Genomic DNA, 23897 nt, shown 5'->3' on the forward strand with positions numbered 1-23897 from the left:
CAGGTGGAAAGTGGTAGCTTCTTTCTCTTCTCTTCTCCCTTTTCTTTCTTTCTTTCTTTCTTTCTTTCTTTCTTTCTTTCTTTCTTTCTTTCTCTCTCGCTCTCTCTTTCTGTCTGTCTGTCTTTCTCCTTATTTCTTCTCTCTTCTTTCCCTCCCTCTCTGCCCTACCCTTCCTTCCTTCCTTCCTTCCTTCCTTCCTTCCTTCCTTCCTTCCTTCCTTCCTTCCTTCCTTCCTTTTTTTCTGTTTTGGTCTGGGCTTGCATGAGGTCAGATGGAGCCGCAACGGTTCCATGCAATCCTGGGCACCATCTGCCCAGCCTGATGGGAGCCCCTGGCATAGTGCAGGGGGTAGTCAGGGGAGACTGTACTCACATTTGCTGTGCCCACTCACTTGGAGGGGGACAGAGGACAGGGCTCCAGGTTGATGAGGGCTGGGTTCTCTCTGCAGGGGCACCTGAACTGGCCCCCATTCTGTCTGGTGATGTTGAACATGACTCACTTGGCCCATCAGGTCACTATTGATCGCTTCAACCGAAAGGTGAGTGCATCAAACAGCCATCCTCCAGGGCAGGGCCACAGTCAGCTGAGGGACAGGGCATCCAGGGGTGGAGGGGCTGTGAGGCTGAATCATGATTCAGGGCAGGGGTGGGGAGGGGACCTTTTTTAAGAAAATAATGCAAAATTAGGTATATTTGGAAGTGATTATAATTAGAATGCTTGTGGCCACACCAATGTCAGGGGGGGAAGTATACCAGGAGGGATGGGATATTGTTGTGACAGAGAAAAAGTCGGAAAGGCAAGAGACAGTGGGTTTAAATATTTATGGCTAAAATATCTCACTTTTGCAATTTTCACAAAAACCTATGACCACATGAGCACATTACTACCAGGACCCCTACCAGGAAGTGAGGAGCCGTGAATTTAAGCTTCACTGGCTTCACTAAGTTCACCTCTGTCAAGGAGGCCGGGGAATCCAACAACAGCCCACCCCCATATGGGCATCCTCTCCAGAGGGCCCACCTTTGCTCCTCCCAACAGGTGGGCAAAGGGTACTGATCTGTCTCCTCCTCGGGTCCCAAAGTTGTGAGTCTGCCCCCAATTCCTGAGCCTTGATCTGCAGCCTTCCTTTTGGAATCTGCCCTTGAACACAGGGTGCGGCACATTTGTGGTGCTCTTAGGAGCGGGGTTTCGGACAGTAGGTTTCCTATGGGATGGAGGCTTGAACAGAAAACTCCCTGAGTTTCATTTCTTAGTTTATAAAATTTTTCCATTAAAAAATTAACATATAATCTACATGCAGTAAAATTTACCGTATTTAGTATACAATTCTACAAGTTGCAACAAGCACCCACAGTCATGTAACTACCACCTCCAACCAGGATATAGAACAGTTTTATCATCCCAAACACTACCTCCTGCCTCTTTATTGTCAACCCCTCCCCCCACCTGCTGATAACCATTGTCCGCTGCCCCTATAGTTATGCCTTTTCCAGAATGTCATATAAATTGATCAGAGTATATGGTGACATTCATCCACATTGTTGCACAGATCAGTAGTTCAATCCTTTTTATTGATGAATAGTATTCCATTTTATGTATGTACCATAGTTTATTTATCCATTAACCAGTTGAAAGATATTTGAGTTGTTTCCAGTTTGGTACAATAACAAATAAAGTGGCTGTAAACAGTTACATACAGGTTTTGTGTAGATAAAGCCCCCAGGAGTAGATTCCCGTGTTGAACAGGAAGGATGTATTTAGCTTTACAATACTTGCCAAACTGTATTCCAGAGCAGGCATTTAGCATTCCCACCAGCAATGGATGAGAGCTCCAGGAACTTTGCATCCTTGCCAGCACTTGGTGGCATGTGTTTGTTTGTTTGTTTGTTTAGTCATTCTAATAAGTGTCAAATAGAACCTCATTTTGGTTTCAATTTGCGTTTTTCTGCTTACTGATGATGTTGAGCATCTTTCCATGGGTTTATTTTCCATGGTATATGCTCTTTGGCAAAGTATCTGTTCAAGTCTTTTGCACATTTTAAAGATCATGTTGTTCTATTGAGTTTTGAGAACTTCTCCTGTGTATTTTGGATACAAGCCCGTTATCACATATAAATCTAATTTTCCAGTCTGTAGAGTGTTTTTCCATTCACCTACTAGTGTCTTTCGAAAGACAGAAGTTTTTTTATTTTGATGGTGTCCAGTTTATCAGTTTTTTCTTTTATGAATCATGATACTGGTGTTGTACTTGATGAACCTTGCCCAAAGGTACACAGAATCTCTCTAATGTTTTCTTCTAGAAGTTTTATAGTTTTAGGTATTACTTTTATGTGTATGTTGCATTTTAGGTTAATTTTTGTAAATGGTACAAAGTATGAGTTGAGGTACATTTTTCAAATGTGAATACTCAATTTTTCCAGCACCATTTTTCGAAGAGACTATTCTGTCTCTACTGAATTGTCTTTGAATCTTTATTTAAAAACCAATTGGCCAGGCACAGTGGCTCATGCCTGTAATCTCAGCAGTTTGGGAGGCCGAGGTGGGCGGATCTCAAGGTCAGGAGTTTGAGACCAGCCTGACCGACATGGAGAAACCCCTTCTCTACTAAAAATACAAAATAAGCTGGGCATGGTGGCACGCACCTATAATCCCAGCTACTCGGGAGGCTGAGGCAGGAAAATCACTTGAACTTGGGAGGCGGAGGTTGCGGTGAGCTGAGATTGCACCATTGCACTCCAGCCTGGGCAACAAGAGCGAAACTGTCTCAAAAAAAAAAAATAATGTTTGGGATAATTTATATGCTTTTTATTTTGTCCTATTTATCTTTTCACTGATGCTACAGTGTCTTGATTACCATTACTTATTATTAAACCTTAAAATTAGGTGGTATTGTTTTGTCTGTTCTTTTTTTTAGAGACAGGGTCTTTCCCTATCATCTAGACTAGAGTGTGGTGGTGCAATGATAGCTTACTGCAGCCTCGACCTCCTGGGCTCAGCAATCCCCCCACCTCAGCCTCCCAAGTAGAGGACAACAAGTGTATGCCACCATGCCTAGCTAATTTTTAAATTTTGTATAGAGATGGGGGCTCACTATGTTGCCCAGGCTGGTCTCAAACTCCTGGCCTCAAGGGATCCTCTTGCCTCAGCCTCCCAAAGTGCTAGAATTACAGGCGTGAGCCACCATGCCTGGCCTAGCTATTCTAATTCCTTTAACTTTTCATAGAAATTTAGAATCAGCTTTTTGATTTCTACCAAATGTCTTCATGGAATTTCGAGTTGCATTCAATATATAGATTATTTGGGAGAAGAATAAATCTTAACACTGGTGAGTCTTCCAGTGCATGAACATGGTTCATCTCTATTTTTTTATGGCTTCTTTGATTTTTTTATTTGTGTTTTGTAGTTTTTAGTGTAAGGATCCTATACATATTTGATAGGCTTATTCCTAAGTAGTTTATATTTTTGGTGCTATTGTAAGTAATTGTGTTGTTTTTGTTTCACTTTCCAATTGCTTATTACTAATGCAAATACAGCTTATTTTTGCATATTGAGCTTGTATCTTGCAACGTTACTAAGCTCAGTTATTAGTTCTTAAATTCTTTGGGTTTTTCTACATAGACAATTATGTCTTCTCCAAACAGAGACAGTTTTATTTCTTCCTTTCCAATGAGTATGCTTTTAATTTATTTTCTCTCACCTATTGCACTGGCTAGGACCTCTAGTGTGATGCTGAGTAAGAAAGTTTGAGAGCAATCATCCTTGTCTGATCTTAGGGAGAAGGCATTCAGTCTTTCACTGTAAGGCATGATGTTAGTTGTAGGCTTTTCACAGATGTCCTTTATCAGGTTAAGAACAGTTTCTTTTATTCCTAGTTTTCTGAGAGATTTTATTACCAGGAGTAGATGTTGAATTTTGTCAAATGCTTTTTTCTGCACCTATTTGGATAATCACATTGTTTTTCTTTTTCACATTATTAATTTGATGAATTACATTGATTTTTGTATGTTAACCCAGTCTTGCCTTCCTGGAATTTACTTCATTTGTTATATTATCCTTTTTATATATTGTTGTATCCTTATGATAGGTATTAGTCTAAATTTTCTTTTCTTGTAATATGATAGTTTACTATTGGTAGCAGAGTAATGCTGGCCTCACATAATGAGTTGGAAAGTATTCTCCCCTTTTTAATTTTCTGGAAAAGTATATGTAGACTTGGTAATATTTATTCCTTAAACATTTGGTAGAATTCAACAGTGGAGCCATCTGAGCCTGGATTTTTCTCTGGGGAGATTTTAAAACACACGTTCAATTTCTTTAGTAGCTGTAGAGCTATTTTGGTTATATATTTCTTCTTTGGTAAATTTGGGTAGTTTGCATCTTTCATAGAATTTGTCCATTTCATCCAAGTTGTTAAATTTATAAACATTAAGTTGTTCATCATATATTCTTGCTATACTTTTAATTTCTGTAGGATCTGAATCTATGTGCCATATCTAATTCCTGACATTAGTTATTTGTGTCTTCTCTCTTTTCCCTGACTAGCCTGGCTAGAGGCTTATCAAACTTACTGTCCTTCTCAAAGAATGGCTTTATTGGTTTTCTCTATTATTTTTATGTTTTCTATTTCATTGATTTCTGCTATCTTTATTATTTTCTTTCTTCTGCTTACTTTAGGTTTAACTTACTCTTCTTTTTCTAGTTTGTTAAGGAAGAAGTCTATGTCATTAATTTGAGAACTTTCTTCTTCTTCTATTTTTTTTTTTTTTTTTTTTTTTTTTTGAGACAGAGTCTCACTCTGTCGCCCAGGCTGGAATGCAGTGGTGTGATTTCGGCTCACTGCAAGCTCTGCCTCCCTGGTTCACACCATTCTCCTGCCTCAGCCTCCCGAGTAGCTGGGACTACAGGCACCAGCCAATTTTTTTGTATTTTTAGTAGAGACGGGGTTTCACCGTGTTAGCCAGGATGGTCGCGATCTCCTGATCTCGTGATCCACCCGCCTTGGCCTCCCAAAGTGCTGGGATTACAGGCGTGAGCCACCATGCCTGGCCTCTTTTTCTAATATAAGAATTTAGTGCTACAATTTTCCCTGTACGTATTGATTTAACTGCATCCTACAAGTTTTGATATGCTGTTTTCTTTTTCAATCAGTTCAAAATACTTTTAAATATCCCTTTTGATTTTTATTTGACCCATGAATTAAGGGTTTTGTTTAATCTTCAAATATTTTATGATTTTCCAGATGCCTTTCTGTTACAGATTTCTAATTTAATTTCATTGTGTTCATAAGACATAATTTGTCTAACTTGAATTCTTTTACATTTAGTAAGATTTATTTTATGTCCGAGAACATGCTCTAAGTAAATGTGTATTTTATTATTGGGTGGAGTGTTCTATGAATGTTAATTAGGTCAAATTGCCTGATAGTGTTGTTCAAGCCTTCTAAATTCTTACTAATTTTCTATCTGTTTATTCTCAGTTACTGAGAGAATGTTGAAATATCTGACTGTAATTGTTTATTTGTCTATTTCTCCTTGGAGTTTTATCAGTTTTTTTATTCACATATACTGAAATTCTGTTATTTAGGTGCATAACATGCAGGATTGTTATGTCCTTTTGATGAATTAACTCTTTTATTCTTAGGAAATGGCCATTTTATCCTGGTAAAACTCTTTGTTCTGAATTCCACTTTGTCTGACTTGCCTGTAATAGCTTCTCCAGCTTTCTTTTGATTGGTTTTAGCGTGTATACCTAATATGTATATCTAAGATGTATCTTTTTTAATCCTTTTACTTTAACCTATTTGTGGCTTTTTATTTAAAGTGGGATTTTTGGCCAGCATGTAGGCTCATGCCTGTAATTTCACTTTGGGAGGTTGAAGCGGGTGGACTGCTTGAGCCCAGGAGTTCGAGACCAGCCTGGGCAATATGGCAAAACAGAATCCCTACTAAAAATATATATATTAAAAAATTAGCCAAGCATGGTGGCACATGCCTGTAGTTCCAGCTATGCAGGAGGCTGAGGTGGGAGAATCACCTGGGCCCAGGAAGTTGAGGCTGCAGTGAGCCATGATTGCACGACTGCACTCCAGCCTGGGTGACAGGAGTGAGGCCCTGTCTCAACAAACAAACAAACAAATAAAATTGGGACTTTTGCAGGGGGTAAATAGTTGAGCCTTCAGTTTTTAAAGATCCAATCTGACAATCTCTTCCTTTTAATTGGGGATGTTTATACCATTTATGTTTAATTTGGTCCTCAACATAGTGATGTTTATATATTGTTGCTATTTATTTTCTATTTGTGACATCTGTTCTTTGTTCCCTCCTTCTTCCTTTTTTTGCCTTCTTTGGATTGTTTTTAATGACTCCATTTCATCTCCAATGTTGGATTATTGTCTGTACTTTTTTTTTCTCCTTCAGTGGTTGCTTTAGATATTACAGTATGTAATTTTACTTTGTCACAGACTAGCTACAAATAATATTATATTGCATCGTATATACCATAAGAACTTTACAACAGTATACTGCTATTTCCTTTCACCAAGCCTTTGTGTTATTGTCATAAAATTTACTTCTATAATTATTATAAACTCCACAGTAAATTGTTATTATTTTTCCTTAAGCAGTTATCTTCTAAAGAGATTTTTAAAACAAGGAAAGTTTATATTTAACCACATATTTACCATTTTGTGCTTTTTATTCCTTTGTGTAAATCTAGATTTACATCTGGTATCATTTTTCTTCTGCTCGAAAGACTTCCTTTAACACTTATGTAGTACAGATCTACTGGTGATAAATTCTTTCAGCTTTTGTTTGTCAGAAAAAGTCTTGGTCTTTCCTTCATTTTTAAGAGATACTTTCACTGGGTATAGAATTATAGGCTGATATTTTTTTCTTTCAGTACTTTATAAGACGTTGCTCCTGTCTTTTTTTTATTGAGGAGAAATGGACAAAACATAAAATTAAGCATTTTAAAGTGAACAATTCAATGGCATTTAGTACATTCACAATATTGTGCAACCATTGCCTCTGTATAGCTCCAAAACATTTTCATCACCCCAAAAGGCAACCCCATACCCATTAAGCAGTTTCTTCATAGTCACCTCTCCCCACAGCCCCTGCCAACTACCAATCTGCCTGTTGTCTCTGGATTTACCTATTCTGAATATTTCATATAAGTGGAGTCAGACAATATCTGACCTTTTGTGTCTGGCTTCTTTTACTGAGCTCCATGTTTTGGGGGTTCATCCACATTGAAGCATGTATCAATGCTTCATTTATTTTTATGGCTGGAATAATATTCCATTGTATGTATATACCACAGTTTGTTTATCCATTCATTATTGATGGGCATTTAAGCTGTTTCCATATTTTTGGCTATTTTGAATAGTGCTGTTATGAAGTTCCACTATCTTTTATCTTGCTTATTTCTGATAAGAAATCTGCTGTCATTCTTTGTTCCTTCATACATAATGTAGTTTTTTTCTACCCCTTTTTGCTGCTTTTATGATTTTCCTTCTATAGTTGTTTTTAAGCAATTTGGTTATGATAGGCCTGGTAATTCATTTCTCTTTTGGGGACTTCAATTGCATGTGTTTTAGGATACTTGAAGTGGACCCACAGATCACTTATGCTCTCTGCTCATCATTCTCTTGGGTCTTTTTTAATTCTGTGCTTCATTTCAGATAGTATTTATTGCTCTAAGTTCATTAATCTTTTCATTTATAGTGTCTAAACATATTAATTCCATTCAGTGGTTTTCATCTCAGACATGATATTTTTCATCTGCACAAGTTTGATTTGGGTCTTTTTATATCATGAACATCTCACCTTCTGTTTTCCTCTATTTCTTGAGCACATATAGTTAAAACAATTTTAAAAATAATTGTTTGTATTTCCTTGTCTACCGTGTGTGTCATTTCTCAGTCAGTTCTGATTGATTTTTTCTTTCATTATAGGTTGTATTTTCCTGCTTCTTTGCATGCCTGACAATGTTTTTAAATTGAATTCCAGACATTGTGAGTTTTGCCTTGTTGGATGCTGGATATTCTTTCATTTTATTTTTGAAAATATTCTTGAGCTTTGTAGTAGTTTTGCTACTTGGAAACAGTTTGATCCTTCTGAGGCTTGCCTTTAAGCTTTGTTAGGTAAAGCCAAAGTAGCCTTTATTCTGAGTGTGATTTTATTCTTTATCCTACATATCAATTCCCTGCTACTAAAGCAACACCCTTCTGCATACCCTACCCTATACTCTACATATTAGGAGGTTTTTCTACTATTCTCAGCCCTGTGCTAGCTCTGTGGATTTTTCTGTCTGTTCCTCTCAGGTGGTTCTTTCCCTAGTCTCAGGTAGTTTTCTCACCTACATACATTGATCAATATTCAGCTGAAAATTCAGGACAGGGTCAGGACAGGGTTGGAGGGGGATTCTGCAAAGCTTCAGAGCTCTCTCTCTCTCTCTCTCTGTCTGCCATGCAAACTCTAGCTACCTTGGCCTTTGTGAATGTCTATCTCTTGTCTTCTAAACTCTAGGAAACCACCAGGCTCTACCTGGGTTCCTGCTCCCTGCACTGCAGCCTCTAAACTCTCTAAGTAATAACCTTGGACAATCATAAGGCTTGCCTCATTTGTTTCCATTTTTTGTTTTCAGGGATCACTCTCCTGCATTGCCAACTGTTCACGTTGGAAAACTGTTGTTTTATATATTTTGTCAGTTTGTTTGATCATTTAAGGCAAGAGGGTAAATCCAGTTCCTATTACTCCACCTTGGTCAGAAATGGAAGTCTAAGTCCTTCGTTTTTAAACTTTTATTCTTTGTCCTTGCTTGGAGTCCTATGAATGCAGGCGAGGCTCCTCTCTGGGCTTCAGGTATGTATGTTTACTCCCAGAACTCAGAGACTGCTCATGGATCATGAAGCCCAATCCTCTGTCTGTACAAATAGGAAGGCTCAGGCTAGGAGAGCCAGGGGCTTTCCTAGGGTCACAAAGTTTTCTTTGTGACTCCTGGGCTGAGGCTCCCTCTACATAATAGTTCACGTGCTGCATAATTTGCTGCATAAAACAGTCTCATCCTTTTTTAATTTTTAATTTTTATGGGTAGATAGTAGGTATATATATTTGTGGGGTACATAAGAGATTTTGACACAGGCATTCAATGTGTAATAATCACATCACGTAAAATGGGATATCCCTCCCCTCAAACATTTATCCTTTGTGTTACGAACAATCTAATTATATAGTCTTTTATTTATTTTTAAATGTATAATTAAATTATTATTGACTGTAGTCACCCTGTTGTGCTATCAAACACTAAGTCTTACTCATTCTTTTTAATTTTTCTTTTTACTCATTAATCATTCCCATCTCTTCCTCAACCCCTCCACTACCCTTCACCTATGTCCGTGAGTTCAATTGTCTTGGTTTTTAGATCCCACACTTGAGTGAGAACATGTTAGGTTTGTCTTTCTGTGCCTGCTTATTTCATTTAACATAATGACCTCCATTTTCATCCATGTTTTTGTAAATGACAGAATCTCATATTATTGTGGCTGAATAGTACTCTGTTGTGTATAAGTACCACATTTTCTTTATCCATTCATCTGCTGATGGACATTTACATTGCTTCCAAATCTTAGCTATCGCGAACAGTGCTGCAACAAACATGGGAGTGCAGATATCACTTCGATATACGGATTTCCTTTCTTTTGGGTGTATACCCAGATTGCTGGATCATATGGTAGCTCTATTTTTAGTGTTTTGAGGAACCTCCAAACTGTTCTCCATAGTGGTTGTACTAATTTACATTCCCACCAAAAGTGTGAGGGTTCCCTTTTCTCCACATCCTCACCAGCATTTGTTATTTCCTGTCTTTTGGATAAAAGCCATTTTAACTGGAGCGAGATGATTTCTCATTATAGTTTTGATTTGCATTTCTCTGATGATCCATGTAAGAACATTTTCATATGCCTGTTTGCCATTTGGATGTCTTATTTTTTATTTTATTTTATAACTTTCAAGTTCAGGGGTACATGTGCAGGTTTCTTATATAGATAAACTCATATCGCAGGAGTTTGTTGTACAGATTATTTTGTCACCCAGGTATTAAGCCTAGTACTCATTAGTTATTTTTTGATATTCTCTTTCCTCCCACCTGACACCCTCCAGTACACCCCAGTATCTGTTGTTCCCCTCTACCTGTCCATGTGCTCTCATCATTTAGCTCCCACTTATCAGTGAGAACATGCAGTATTTGGTTTTCTGTTTTTGCATTAGTTTGCTAAGGATAATGGCCTCCATCTCCATCCATGTTCCTGCAGAGGACATGATCTCATTCTTTTTTATGGCTGCATAGTATTCCATGGTGTGTATATACTACATTTTCTTTATCCAGTCTACCATTGATGGACATTTAGGTTGATTCCATGTCTTTGCTATTGTGAGTAGTGCTACCATGAATATATGTGTGCAGGTGTGTTTATGATAGAATAATTTATATTCCTCTGGGTATATACCCAGTAATGGGATTGCTGGGTCAAATGGTAGTTGTGTTTTTAGGTCTTTGAGGAATCACCACACTGTTTTCCACAATGGTTGAACTAATTTATACTCTCACCAACAATGTATAAGTGTTCCTTTTTCTCTACAACCTTGCTAGCACCTGTTATTTTTTGGCTTTTTAGTAATAGCCATTCTGACTGGTGTGAGATGGTATCTCATTGCTGTTTTGATTTGCATTTTTCTAATGATCAGTGATGTTGAGCTTTTTTCATATGCTTATTGGCTGACTGTATGTCTTCTCTCGAGAAGTGTCTGTTCATGTCCTTTGCCCAGTTTTTAATGGGGTAGTTTGTTTGTTGTTGTTTTCTTATAAATTTGTTTAAGTTCCTTATAGATACTGGATGTAAGATCTTTGTCAGATGTATAGTTTGCAAAAATTTTTCCCATTCTGTAGGTTATCTGTTTACTCTGTTGATAGTTTCTTTTGCTGTGTAGAAGCTCTTTAGTTTAATTAGATCCCATTTGTCAATTTTTGCTTTTGTTGCAATTTCTTTTGGTATCATTGCCATGAAATCTTTGCCGTTTCTGTGTCCAGAATGGTATTGCCTAGGTTATCTTCCATGATTTTTATAGTTTTGGCTTTTACATTTAAGTCTTTAATCTATCTTAAGTTAATATTTGTATATGGTGTAAGGAAGGGGTCTCATTTCAATCTTCTGCATATGGCTAGCCATTTATCCCAGTAACATTTATTGAATAGAGAGTACTTTACCTATTGCTTGTTTTTGGTGACTTTGTAGAAGATCAGACAGCTGTAGGTGTGTGGCCTTATTTCTGGGCTCTGTATTCTGTTCCATTGGTCTATGTGCCTGTTCTTGTACCAGTACTATGCTGTTTTAGTTACTGTAGCCGTGAAGTATAGTTTGAAGTTGAGTAGCATGATGCCTCCAGCTTTTTTCTTTTTGCTTAGGATTGCCTTGGCTATTCGGGCTCATTTTTGGTTCCATATGAATTTTAAAATAGTTTTTTTTCTAGTTCTGTGAAGAATGTCATTGGTAGTTTGATAGGAAGAGCATTGAATCTATCAATTGCTTTGGGCAGTATGGCCATTTTAACAATATTGATTCTCCCTATCAATGAGCATGGACAGTTTTTCCATTTCTTTGTGTCATCTCTGATTTCTTTGAGCAGTGTTTTGTAGTTCTCCTTGTAAAGATCTTTCACCTCCCTGGTTAGCTGTATTCCTAGGTATTGGATGCTTTTCGTGGCAATTGTGAATAAGATTGCCTTCCTGATTTGGCTCTCGGCTTCGCTATTGTTGGTATATAGGAATACTAGTGATTTCTATACATTGATTTTGTATCTTGAGACTTTGCTGAAGTTGTTTATCAGCTGAAGGAGCTTTTGGGTTGGAACTATGGGGTTTTCTAGATATAGGATCATGTTGTCTGCAAACAGGGATAGTTTGACTTCCTCTCTCCCTATTTGGAGGTACTTTATTTCTTTCTCTTGCCTGATTGCTCTGGCCAGGACTTCCAATACTATGTTGAATAGGAGTGGTGAGAGCGGGCATCCTTGTCTTGTGCCAGTTTTCAAGTGGAATGCTTCCAGGTTTTGTCCATTCAGTGTGTTGTTGGCTGTGGGTTTGTCATAGACGGCTCTTATTATTTTGAGGTATGTTCCTTTAACACGTAGTTTATTGAGAGTTTTAAATATGAAGCGGTGTTGAGTTTTACCAAAAGCCTTTTCTGCACCTATTGAGATAATCCTTGGTTTTTGTCTTTAGTTCTGTTTATGTGATGAATCATATTTACTGATTTGTATATGTTGAACCAACATTGCCTCCCAGAGATAAAGCCTACTTGATCGTGGTGAATAAGCTTTTTGATATGCCACTGGATCCAGTTTGCCAATATTTTATTGAGGATTTTTGCATCACTGTTCATGTCTTCTTTTGAGAAATGTCTATTTCAAATTTTTTGTGCATTTTTAAGTCAGATTATTAGATTTTTTTCCTATAGAGTTGTTTGAGGTCCTTATATATTCTAATTATTAATCCTTCATCAGATGTATGGTTTGCAAATATTTTCTCCCATTCTATGGGTTGTCTCTTCACTTTGTCGATTGTTTCCTTTGCTGTGCAGAAGCTTTTTAACTTGATGTGATCCCATTTGTCCATTTTGCTTTGGTTGCCTGTGCTTTTGGGGTATTATTCAAGAAATTTTTGCCCAAACCAATGTCCTGGAGAGTTTCCCCAGTGCTTTCTTGTAGTGGTTTTAGAGTTTGAGGTCTTAGATTTAAGTCTTTAATCCATTTTGATTTGGTTCTCGTATATGGTGAGAGATAGGGGTCTAGTTTTATTCTTCTGCATACAGATATCCAGTTTCCCCAGCACCACTTATTGAAAAGACTGTCTTTTCCCCAATGTATGTTCTTGGCACTTTTGTCGAAAATGAGTTCACTGAAGGTGTATGAATTTGTTTCTGGGTTCTCTATTCTGTTCCATTAGTCTATATGTCTGTTTCTTTGTTTGTTTGTTTTTGTTTTTCAGACAGAGTCTCACTCTGTCGCCCAGGCTGGAGTGCAGTGGCACGATCTTGGCTCACTGCTACCTCTGTCTCCAGGTTCAAGTGATTCTCCTGCCTCAGCTTGCCAAGTAGCTGGGGTTACAGGTGTACACCATCACACCTGGCTAATTTTTGTGTTTTTAGAAGAGACAGGGTTTCACCATGTTGGCCAGGCTGGTCTCAAACTCCTGACCTCAGGTGATCTGCCCACCTTGGCCTCCTAAAGTGCCGGGATTACAGGCATGAGCCACTGCACCCAGCCTATATGCCTATTTTTACGCCAGTACCATGCTGCTTTGGTTACTATAACTCTGTAGTATAATTTGAAGTCAGGTAATGTAATTCTTCTAGTTTTGTCCTTTTTGCTCAGAATAGCTTTGGCTATTCTGGGTCTTTTATAATTCCATGTATATTTTAGGGTTGTTTTTTCTATTTCTGTGAAGAATGTCATTAATATTTTGATAGGGATTGCATTGAATCTGTAGGTTTCTTTGGGTAATATGTACATTTTAACAACATTGATTCTTCTAATCCATGAGCATGGGCTATCTTTCCATTTGTGTCTTGTTCAATTTCTTTCAGCAGTGTTTTATCATTTTCATCATAAAGCTCTTTCACTTCTTTGGTTAAGTTAATTCTTAGATAATTTAATTTTACTTGTGGCTATTGTAAATGGGATTACTTTTTAAATTTATTTTTCAGATTGTTCACTGTTGGCATATAGAAATGCTACTGATTTTTCTATGTTGATTTTGTAATCTGCAACTTTACTGAATTTTAAAATCAGTTCTAATCGTTTTTTGGTGGAATCTTTAGGTTTTTTCCAAATATAAGATTATATCATCTGCAAACAGGATAATTTAACTTCTTCCATTCCAATTTCGATGCCCTTCATTTCTTTCTCTTGTCTGATTGCTCTAGGTAGGACTTCTAATACTATGTTGAATAACAGTGGTGAAAGTGGGCATCCTTGTCATGTTCCATATCTTAGAGGAAAGGCTTTTCATTTTCCCCCATTCAATATGATACTAGCTGTGGTTCTGTCATATATGGCTTCTATTACTTTGAGGTATGTTCCTTTTATACTCAGTTTTTTTTAGGATTTTTATTATGAAGGGATGTTGAATTTTATTGAATGCATTTTCAGCATCATTTGAAATGATCATATGGTTTTTTTGTCCTTTATTCTGTTGATATGATGTATCACTTTGATTTGCATATGTTGAATCCCACTTGGTCACAATTAATGATCTTTTTGATGTATTGTTGAATTCATCTTGCTAGTATTTTTTTGAGGATTTTTGCATCAATATTTATCAGAAATAACAACTTGCAGTCTTTTTTTGATATGTCCTGGTCTGGTTTTTGTATCAGAGTAACACTGGCCTCATAGAATGAGTTTGGAAGTATTCCCTCCTCCTCTATTTTTTCAGAATAGTGTGAGTAGGATTGGTATTAACTCTTCTTCAAATGTTTGGTAGAAGTCAGCAGTGAAGCCATCGGATCCCAGGCTTTTCCTTACTGGGAGACTTTTTATTACAGCTTCTTCTCATTACTTGTTATTAGTGTTTTCAGATTTTTTATTTCTTTGTGGTTCAATCTTGAGGTTGTATGTGTCTAGGAATTTATCCATTTCCTCTAGATTTTCTCTTCTACTGGCATATAGCTGCTCATAGTAGCTGCTAATGATCCTTTGAATTTCTGCAGTATCAGTTGTGATGCCTCTTTTTTCATCTCTGATTTTATTAGAGTCTTCTTTCTTTTTTCTTAGTTAGGCTAAAGGTTTGTCAATTTTGTTTATCTTTTCAAACAAACTTTTAGTTTCATTGATCTTTTGTATTTTTTTATTTCAAATTTATTTCTGTTATGATCTTTATTATTTCTTTTCTTCTACTAATTTTGGATTTGATTTGCTCTTGCTTTTTTAGTTCTTTAAGATACATTGTTAGGTTACATATTTGAAGTTTTTCTTCTTTTTTGATATAGGCACTGATAGCTATAAATTTCCCCCTTAGTGCTGCTTTTGCTGTATCCTGTAGGTTTTGGTATGTTGTGTTTCCATTATCATTTGTTTCAAGAAAAGTTTCAGTCTTTTTCATAATTTCTTTATTGACCCACTTGACATTCAGGAGCATATAAAACAGTCTAATCTTGAAGGGAGGAGGTTAATTCATTATAAATACTTTAAAATCTTAATCTTTTTGTATTCCATTTTTTTTCAGTGTAAAACTATTGTAATAACCCATGGTACATCCAAATTTAACCTTGTTAATATGTAGAAGAGGTTGTAGCCTTGAATTTAAAGTGTTTGTGAGAATTAGAGTGTGTTGCATATTTAACAAATATTGATTGAGCCCCAATTTATGTTAGGCTCAAAAGCAGGTGTTGGGGATTCAAAGGTAAATCAGGCATAGTATCTGCCCTTAAGAAACTCAGTTCACTGGATATCTTGATGTGGAAACAGATACTTAATGGCCAGCACAGAGATGAGGAAAGCCCAGAGCAGGGGTATGTAGCCCCAAGGCTGGGAATTTAGGGAGACTCTCCCAGAAGAAATGATCTGAACAGAATCAGGAAAGACTCCCAGAAGAAGTGATCTGAACAGAATCAGGAAAGAAGAGAGTGATTGGAAGGGCTAAGGATTTGTGTTTATTTGGGCATTAAGATGTAGCTTGCCTCCTGTTGTTGCATTTCTTGTTTCATTGTATTTTTCCAATAAAGATATTTTCAGAATCCTCACATGCCACTTTCGACGGTGATTTGGCTGCATGTGCCTGAAACAGAGCCTGGCACATAGCAGATGCCTAATAAATGTTTGTCAGATGATGGGTGGATGGATGGATGGATGGATGAATGGATGGACGGACAGATGGATGGATGGATGGATGAATGAATGGATGGACAAGCTGTGCTCACACTGAATTCCCTCCCAAGGTGACTGTGGACTCGCAGCCTGTGTGGCCACCTGTGACCAGGTATGGATTCAGAATTGAGGACACAGGCCACATGTACATGATCCTGACTCCCTCAGACATCCAGATCCAGTGGCTCCACAGCTCAGGACTCATGATCGTGGAGGCCAGCAAAACCAGCAAGGCCCAGGGCCATGGCCTGTGCGGTGAGGTGGAACCCAGCTTGCGGGGAGGGGATGCTTCCCAGGTCCACCTCTGCCCCCACACATAATTCCTCCTGGAGCAGGAAAGGCTGGGACAGAATACCAGGCCAGAGGTTGGAGCAGCAGAGCTGTCAGGGCAGGGAGGCCCAACGTCTTGTGTCCTGGGGCCAAAGCTGCCAGTAGGGAGATAGTAGAGGGCTCTGGACTCAGCCAGTTGTCACTTCAGCCGGGATTGTCTGTCAGCTTCCCTGACAGCCTTCTAATGTTGGATAATCCTTTCCATCTGCATGAGCCTGGGCATTTCACAAAGCACTTCCACAGTCTATCTCACTTATTCCTGGTCATCCACACAACAGCACTGAGAGATGGCCATTAGTATCCCCACTGAACTAAAGAAGAAAGGGGGCTCAGAGAGATTAAGGGCCTTACCCAAGGGCACACAGCAGAGCTGCCACAATACACAGAACTAATGCTCTTCAGACCATAGCACAATTGCAGAGCATGCCCTAAAGGATTGAATGTATTCTCATAAGGAAAAGAGATATGGGACAAGCCTGGATGTGGGCCGCTGCTCATTGCCGGGGCATAAGCACATGGACACTCATGGGGCACTCCGTGACAGACTACCATGATTGTGACGATGGGTGAGATAAAAACACTTACACACACACACACATACACACACACACCCTCCATCCTCCACCTGCACCCCGGTGATCATTCACACATTCACATTCATGCCCCTCTGCATCCAAATTCCCTCTACACATGCACTAACACATGAAGTTCAGCTCCATGCTCATTCTTTCCTTTGTGCAACACATATTTGCCATGTACCAGTCGCTGGGGACAAAACAGTGAACAAAACAGACAAAATCCCTGTTTTATGGTGCTTCCATTCTTAAACACTTCTTACACACATGCCACCATCCCCACCACCACCAACACCATCACCATCACTACCACCATCTTTTTCTCATCATTTCTTCCTTCTCCTCTGTTCATTGCCAGCAAAGAGCACTGTGGTCAGCAGTAGCCTGGTGAGCCAACCCCTCCCTAGGATACCTTTGGGACACCCCTCATTGACTTAAAGCCAAGACCCAAAGTGTGACCATGGGAACCATTAATAATATATTAATAAGAGTTTGCCTTTAATCATGCTTTATATTCACAGAATCATGGTTAGAGGTGTTAGAACAGAAGTCGGATCATTTATATCTCCATTTTATTTGAATGAACATTTGACAGCTGGGCACCCTGCCAGAAAAACTTAGGGGAGTGGTGAGATAATTGAGAATCTAAAAGAAAATGAGTCTTTGCACTCAGAGAGCTACAATCTTTTGTGAAAGGTTGACCTGCAAGCCAATGACTGTTACACAGATTTTGGAATGTCATGGATAGTGCATCTGAGGCATCCTTGAAGGAAGGACATCTGAGAAAGTATTTCAGGCAGAGGAAGCAGCTTGAGCAAAGTTGTGGGCAGGAAAGTGTGTGTCTGGAGCACATAGATGGTATGTGGGAGATGAAACCAGAAGTTTAGGTCACATTAAAAGCTAGGACAGATAAACTTCACCCTTGCCCCCATCTCAGTGCCTTAACACAACAGAAGCTTATTTCCTGCATACATAAGTTCCCAAATGGATAGCAATGATTCAGAGACCCAGAGTCCTTCCATCTTCTGGTTCTGCCATGTCAACATGAGTTTCCAAATTCACAGGAGAGGAGACAGGTGGGAAGTTTTTATGAACTAGGCCTGGAGGTGGTACTCGTCACCTTCACTCATATGCCATTGGCTGGGACTCAATCGGATGATCTCACCCAGCTGCAAGGGCATCTGGGAAAAATACACTGACTGCCCAGGAAAAAGAAGGAACAGTTGTTATAATCAGCTAGCAATCACTGGTAAAGCAGATTTTTGGGGGGTAGCTTTTTATTTTGGTGTAATATAGCAAAGCTTATAAAAATTTAGAACTTGCAAAGACAGTATAAAGTAGTGTACACCTTTTACCCAGATTTGCCCCATTTGCTTCTCTCCTTCTCTCTCTCTCTCTCTGTGTGTGTGTGTGTGTGTGTGTACACATTTTTATATGCACATGCAATACATATATATATATATATATATATATATATATGCATTTTTCGGAACCATTAGAAAATAACTTCAAGACATTGTATCCTTTTACCCCTAAATACATGTGTATTTCCTAAGTACAAAGACATTTTCTTTTGTAGCAGGTTTCCTAGCTTCCCTTCACCTAATTTCCCTCACGTATAAAATGGGGATAATGGTATTATTGACCTCAAAGAACTGTGAGGAATACAAAGAGTGAGAGCTGACGACATGGGAGTGGTAGTGATGATCGTGGCTGTTGGGATTGTTTGGCCCCTTTCAGGTATCTGTGATGGAGATGCAGCCAATGACCTTACCCTGAAGGATGGCTCAGTGGTGGGTGGGGCTGAGGACCCTGCTCCCTTTCTGGACAGCTGGCAGGTGCCCAGCTCCCTGACCTCAGTGGGCCAGACCCGCTTCCGCCCAGACAGCTGCGCCACAACTGACTGCTCGCCCTGCCTTCGCATGGTGTCCAACCGCACCTTCAGTGCCTGCCACCGCTTTGTATGTGCCAACTGGGTCCAGCACTGGGGACACCTCCTGGGCTGGCTGGGGATGGCAGCACCTACCTGCAGAGGCTCATTGTTCCTTTTGGGCAGGGAGGGGAGGAGCTGGGCACTGGGATATGTGCCATCCGAGTAACCAGCACTGCCTGATGCATATGTCCAGGTGCCTCCGGAGTCATTCTGTGAGCTGTGGATCCGGGACACCAAGTACGTGCAGCAGCCCTGCGTGGCCCTGACTGTGTACGTGGCCATGTGCCACAAATTTCATGTGTGCATCGAGTGGCGGCGCTCTGACTACTGCCGTGAGTTTGCGGGGCAGGGGGACCCTCCATTGTGACTATTGTTCCCGTCCCCTGTTAAAGTGGGAAAAGGCTCCCGGCCCCAAGTTCATGTATGCTTTCCCAGCTTTAATCATTCATGGATTTATGTACATTAGTAAATTTATAAATATTTCATATGTTTAATTTATATTTAATTTTTATATTATATAAAAGTACATTTTATACTAATGAACACATATTTATTATGATTCATATGAACATATTAACACATAGTAATTGTATTGTTATTTTAGTATTTGCTTTCTTTGCGTCTCTTCTCTGTAAGTGGAGACTGTAACCATCGCCCTCGCCCAGGGTGGTTTTGAGGATGTGGGGGAACGTGTGCCGAGTGCTCACATAGACCTGCCCCACGGACACCGTCCAGCACACCTTTATTCCCTCTGCTTCCTTTTTGCTCACGTTTCTCTTCTTCCAGAGTTTCCCTTCCTTCCTGCAGGAAGGAAATGAGATCTGCCTCCTCCTCCCCCAATTAGGTTTGACTGGTAGGGTCGACAGGGGTGGCCTGGGCTAGGGTAGGTTGATTTATAAATGTGAACCTGTCCAGAAAGGCTGGGATTGGCTCACAGGAAGGCCACACCCACAATATGACAAGTAAAAGAGGAAAAGACAAAAGTCCTCTTGGGTCGTGTTCTTCAAACTGTGGATCCCAACTCAGCGGGTATGAAATCAATTTAGGGAGTCAGCACCAGCATTTTAAAAAATACAATAGAATAGAAAATACCAGTGTGTATTGCTCATAGAAAGTTTAGGTATGATTTTGTAAAACAGATTTTTTATTTTATATAGAAGCGATTTTCAATCCTAAATACCCTTTGAAATCACTCAGACAACTTGAAAATGCATGGGCCCCACAATCAGAGATTCAACTGGCCTGGGGTGGGTTCCCCACAATGATACCTCAAAAACTCCCAAAGGATTCTTTTGTAGTCGAGTTTGAGGACCACTGTTCTACATGCTTGTATTAGGCCACAATGTAAAATCTGCTTTTTACAATCAAAAAAGTTTGAAAACACTGATCTAGAGCAAGGGGTTGGCAAACCTTTTCAGTAAAGAGCCAGAAAGTAAGTATTTGATGACTTGTGTGCCATATGGTCTCAGTCATAAGTCCTCAACTCTACCTTTTTTTGGTACAAAAACAGCCTGAGACAGAATATAAATGAACAGGCATGGCTGTGTTCCAATAAAACTTTATTTGTGAAAACAGACAGTGGGCTGGATTTGGGCTGTGGGCTGTACTTCGCTGAGTCCTGATCTAAGGAAGGAGGTGATGTCACCAAGCCCTTTAACTTATGCACTCTCTGCTGAGGTGCTGATGACACTCTGAGCCCTCTCCTCATCCCCTCCTGTTCTTTTGGCCCTCAGTGGGTAGCCCTGCCTGGGGTCTGAGGTAGGCCTGGTGCCCACTGTGCCCCTGCAGCCTTCCTGTGCTCCAGCGACTCCACATACCAGGCATGTGTGACAGCCTGTGAGCCACCCAAGACATGCCAGGATGGGATACTAGGGCCTCTGGACCCAGAGCACTGCCAGGTGCTGGGCGAGGGCTGCGTCTGCTCCGAGGGCACCATCTTACACCGGCGCCACTCTGCACTCTGCATCCCGGAGGCCAAGTGCGGTAGGTTCCTCCCCTCCCTGAGTGGGGGGCCTCCAAAGCCGGCCTCAGCCTCGCCTCCTGCTGTCCACAGCTGAGTCCCGTCTGCATCCTTTCAGGTCTGCTTAGGGGTGGCCAGTAACCCAGGGAGAGTCTAGCCTGGGAAGGTCTGGGCTCACCTTCCTCAGTCCCTCGCACCCTGCCATTCCCCTCTGCAGCCTGCACTGACAGCATGGGGGTGCCGAGGGCCCTGGGGGAGACCTGGAACAGCTCCCTCAGCGGCTGCTGCCAGCACCAGTGCCAAGCCTCAGACACCATCGTCCCGGTGGATCTGGGCTGCCCCAGTCCCCGCCCTGAGAGCTGCCTGCGATTCGGGGAGGTGGCCTTGCTCCTACCCACCAAGGACCCCTGCTGCCTGGGGACTGTCTGTGGTGAGTGTCCACCTTCACTTCCTTGGACGTCAACTGTAAAACAGTTAAAAGGTTCCAGCCCTGCACACCAACCCTGATGGATAGGACAAGGCCTAGGAAAAGCAAAGTGTCTTGTAGGGGGTGAGCTTGGAGGAGGGGAGAACCCTCCCTGGGGGCAGGGGCGGAGGCTCAGGAGTCAGTGCAGGGAGTGCTGTGGAGCCAGGCAGCCTGGCCACTCTTCCTCCCCCACCTGTAGCCTTGTGGCCTCGGGCAAATTATTTCACATCCTCTGTGCCTTGGTTCATTCTCCTGGGACATGAGCTGATGATCGATCGGGCCCATCTTTGGGGTTGCTGTGAGATGGGGTGCGTGTCAATGGATGTTAGCTCTTGCTGATCTTCTGTCCCAGCCCTGAACCCTCGTGTGACCCTCAATGACCTCATCTAGGAGTATGGGTCCTGGGGGCTGGGGGGAGGAGTGGGGCCAGGCGTCCAGGGGTTGGGCAGTTGTCCAGTGTTCTCCACTGGAGAGCAGTGGGGACATCCGGCCCCGAGGTGACAGGCCCTGTGGTCCCCGGGGCCAGTGTGTAACCAGACTCTGTGTGAGGGTCTCGCCCCCACATGCCGCCCAGGCCACCGCCTCCTCACCCACTTCCAGGAGGACTCCTGCTGCCCCAGCTACAGCTGTGGTGAGAGGCCCGGGGTGGGGAGGGTGGGGGACGGACTGAGGGCAGTGGGGGGAGGACAGCTCTGGGGGCAGGGGCCCCGGGGTGGCCAGGCAGGTTCCTCTCCCAGCACCTAAATTCAGCTTTTTCCCCAGAGTGTGACCCAGATCTCTGTGAGGCAGAGCTGGTCCCCAGCTGCCGACAGGACCAGATCCTGATCGCGGGCCGCCTGGGGGACTCCTGCTGCACCTCCTACTTCTGCGGTGGGTCGCCGCCACCAGACGCCAGCGCACACAGCCTGATCACAGTCCGCCGGCCTCACCCCTGTGTCCTTGGGCAGCTGGGAGGAAAGGCTGGGGGTCTTCAGATGGGGTGGGCAAAGGGAGAAGGACAAGCTCACTGTCCAGGAAACAGTGTGGGAGGAAGAGGACACCGACCCCGTGTTCCCCCTAGATTACTAAGCACGAGGAAACTGGTGCTTGTTCTGTGTAAGCCTTTGGGTGGACATGAGGGAGAACTTCCAGATTCTGATTCCAGAACGGATCACGTGAGACCATGCGATGCTGCCGTTAGTTAGCTCCTGCCACACCTGGGTTGTTGAGGAGGCCCCACCCCCAGCAACGTGCTATGTGCCAAGCCCCTATGAGAGCACTGCTGTGACAGCATTGACCCTCTTCCCCCTCAGCCTGTGGCGACTGTCCAGACTCCATCCCCGAATGTCAAGAAGGGGAGGCGCTCACCGTGCACAGGAATACCACGGAGCTCTGCTGCCCTCTGTACCAGTGTGGTGAGTCCTGGCTGGGCACATGGCGGGCTGCGGCAGGAAGGGGCCCTTCACAGAGTTCCCACCCCGGACCAATGGGGGTTGACAGGGAGCAACAGAGCGCCCCCAGGTGGTGAGCTCTGGAGGGGCCGAGCAGCTGAATCCAGGACGAGTGCAGGCCCACCTGAAGAAGCTGGGTCAGGCTGTCAGGCTGGAGGGTGGGAAGTCCAGGCCTGTCCCCTCCATGGAGGCCCCCAAGGGCCAGACAGAGGCTAGGGTTGAAGGACAAATACTTGGGTCCCTCCATCCCCCACAGCACTGATAAGAAGTCCTCATTCCCTGACTGACCCAAGGCTCCCCTTCAGGGTCCCTTTCGCCACTGTGTCGCCATAGTGCCCGCTCCTGGAGGCTGTATCACAGAAGGCCCTGTGTTGCAAAACCTCTGAAGCTCTTTTATTTTGTAATTATAAATAAAAGTATGCTTTTTCCAATATTTTTATAGGGCCTGGTACCTGTATGTATGATACTGTATATACATGTAGACATGTATAGTATGTGCATATCATGTACTGTGTTCATAGTACCTTGATATAGAATGCACTATGTGCATAGTACCACAGTAGTAACTGTTAAGCATAGTGCAGCCAGCATTATGGACTGTAAGCAAACCTAATGGATGAAAATGAACAAAATGGTTCTATTTAAATATTATTCAATTTACAAAAATTGCTTTGCACACTGATAATAGGAGAAGCATGAGGTTTTTTCTTACACAGAACAGAATAGGAGAGGGGCTTCCACCAGGACACCCAAGGGCTTCTCTGATTGGTTCAATGTGAAGAGCCACCTCCGAAACAATGTAGGCTCCCATCCCATGAGAGTTGCCCAGATGACCTGGCCGCACCTGACCAGGAGCTGGTTGGCCCACTTGCCACAGTATTTGCAAGACAGATGTGAGGACAGATTCACTATCCTTTCTCCTTCTCTTCTGTCTTTCTCTTTCTATCATTACCCCTCCCCCTCAGCCCTCCTCCTGTATTCACGTTTCTTTCCATGTTTCTCGGGGGGCAGCCTAGTCCTATGGATGGAGTATGGGCATAGTCAGTTGGTTTCTGAGCCTCAGTTGGGCTGTCTACCAGCTGTGCAGCCCAGGGCAAGTTCCTTACTCTCTGAGCCAAGGTTGCTCATTTGTAAAATAGCGATGCTATAGTATCTGCCTTGAGGGGCTGTTGTGGAAATTAGAGATAATTTTTGTGAAGGACCAAATGGTCCTTGGTATGCAGTAGGTGCTCCAAAACAGAGGCTGTTGATATCATCACTTTCTCCCAGTCTTCGTCATA

At 41.7% G+C, this 23897-nt stretch overlaps 1 protein-coding gene across 1 annotated transcript in view; it reads left to right on the forward strand.

Annotated features, from left to right (window-relative positions):
• OTOG (otogelin) overlaps positions 1-23897 on the forward strand; it is a 101188-nt gene that overhangs the window by 66403 nt on the left and 10888 nt on the right. The window contains exons 38-46 of the mRNA XM_016920523.4: positions 449-538; positions 15995-16178; positions 18569-18789; positions 18955-19093; positions 20550-20744; positions 20939-21151; positions 21714-21818; positions 21950-22057; positions 22480-22581. Of these exons, the coding sequence (XP_016776012.4) occupies positions 449-538; positions 15995-16178; positions 18569-18789; positions 18955-19093; positions 20550-20744; positions 20939-21151; positions 21714-21818; positions 21950-22057; positions 22480-22581 (1357 nt within the window). The remainder of the gene's footprint in view (positions 1-448; positions 539-15994; positions 16179-18568; positions 18790-18954; positions 19094-20549; positions 20745-20938; positions 21152-21713; positions 21819-21949; positions 22058-22479; positions 22582-23897) is intronic.

This window comes from Pan troglodytes, chromosome 9 (assembly GCF_028858775.2).
Source record: "Pan troglodytes isolate AG18354 chromosome 9, NHGRI_mPanTro3-v2.0_pri, whole genome shotgun sequence".
NCBI classification, from domain to species: domain Eukaryota; kingdom Metazoa; phylum Chordata; class Mammalia; order Primates; family Hominidae; genus Pan; species Pan troglodytes.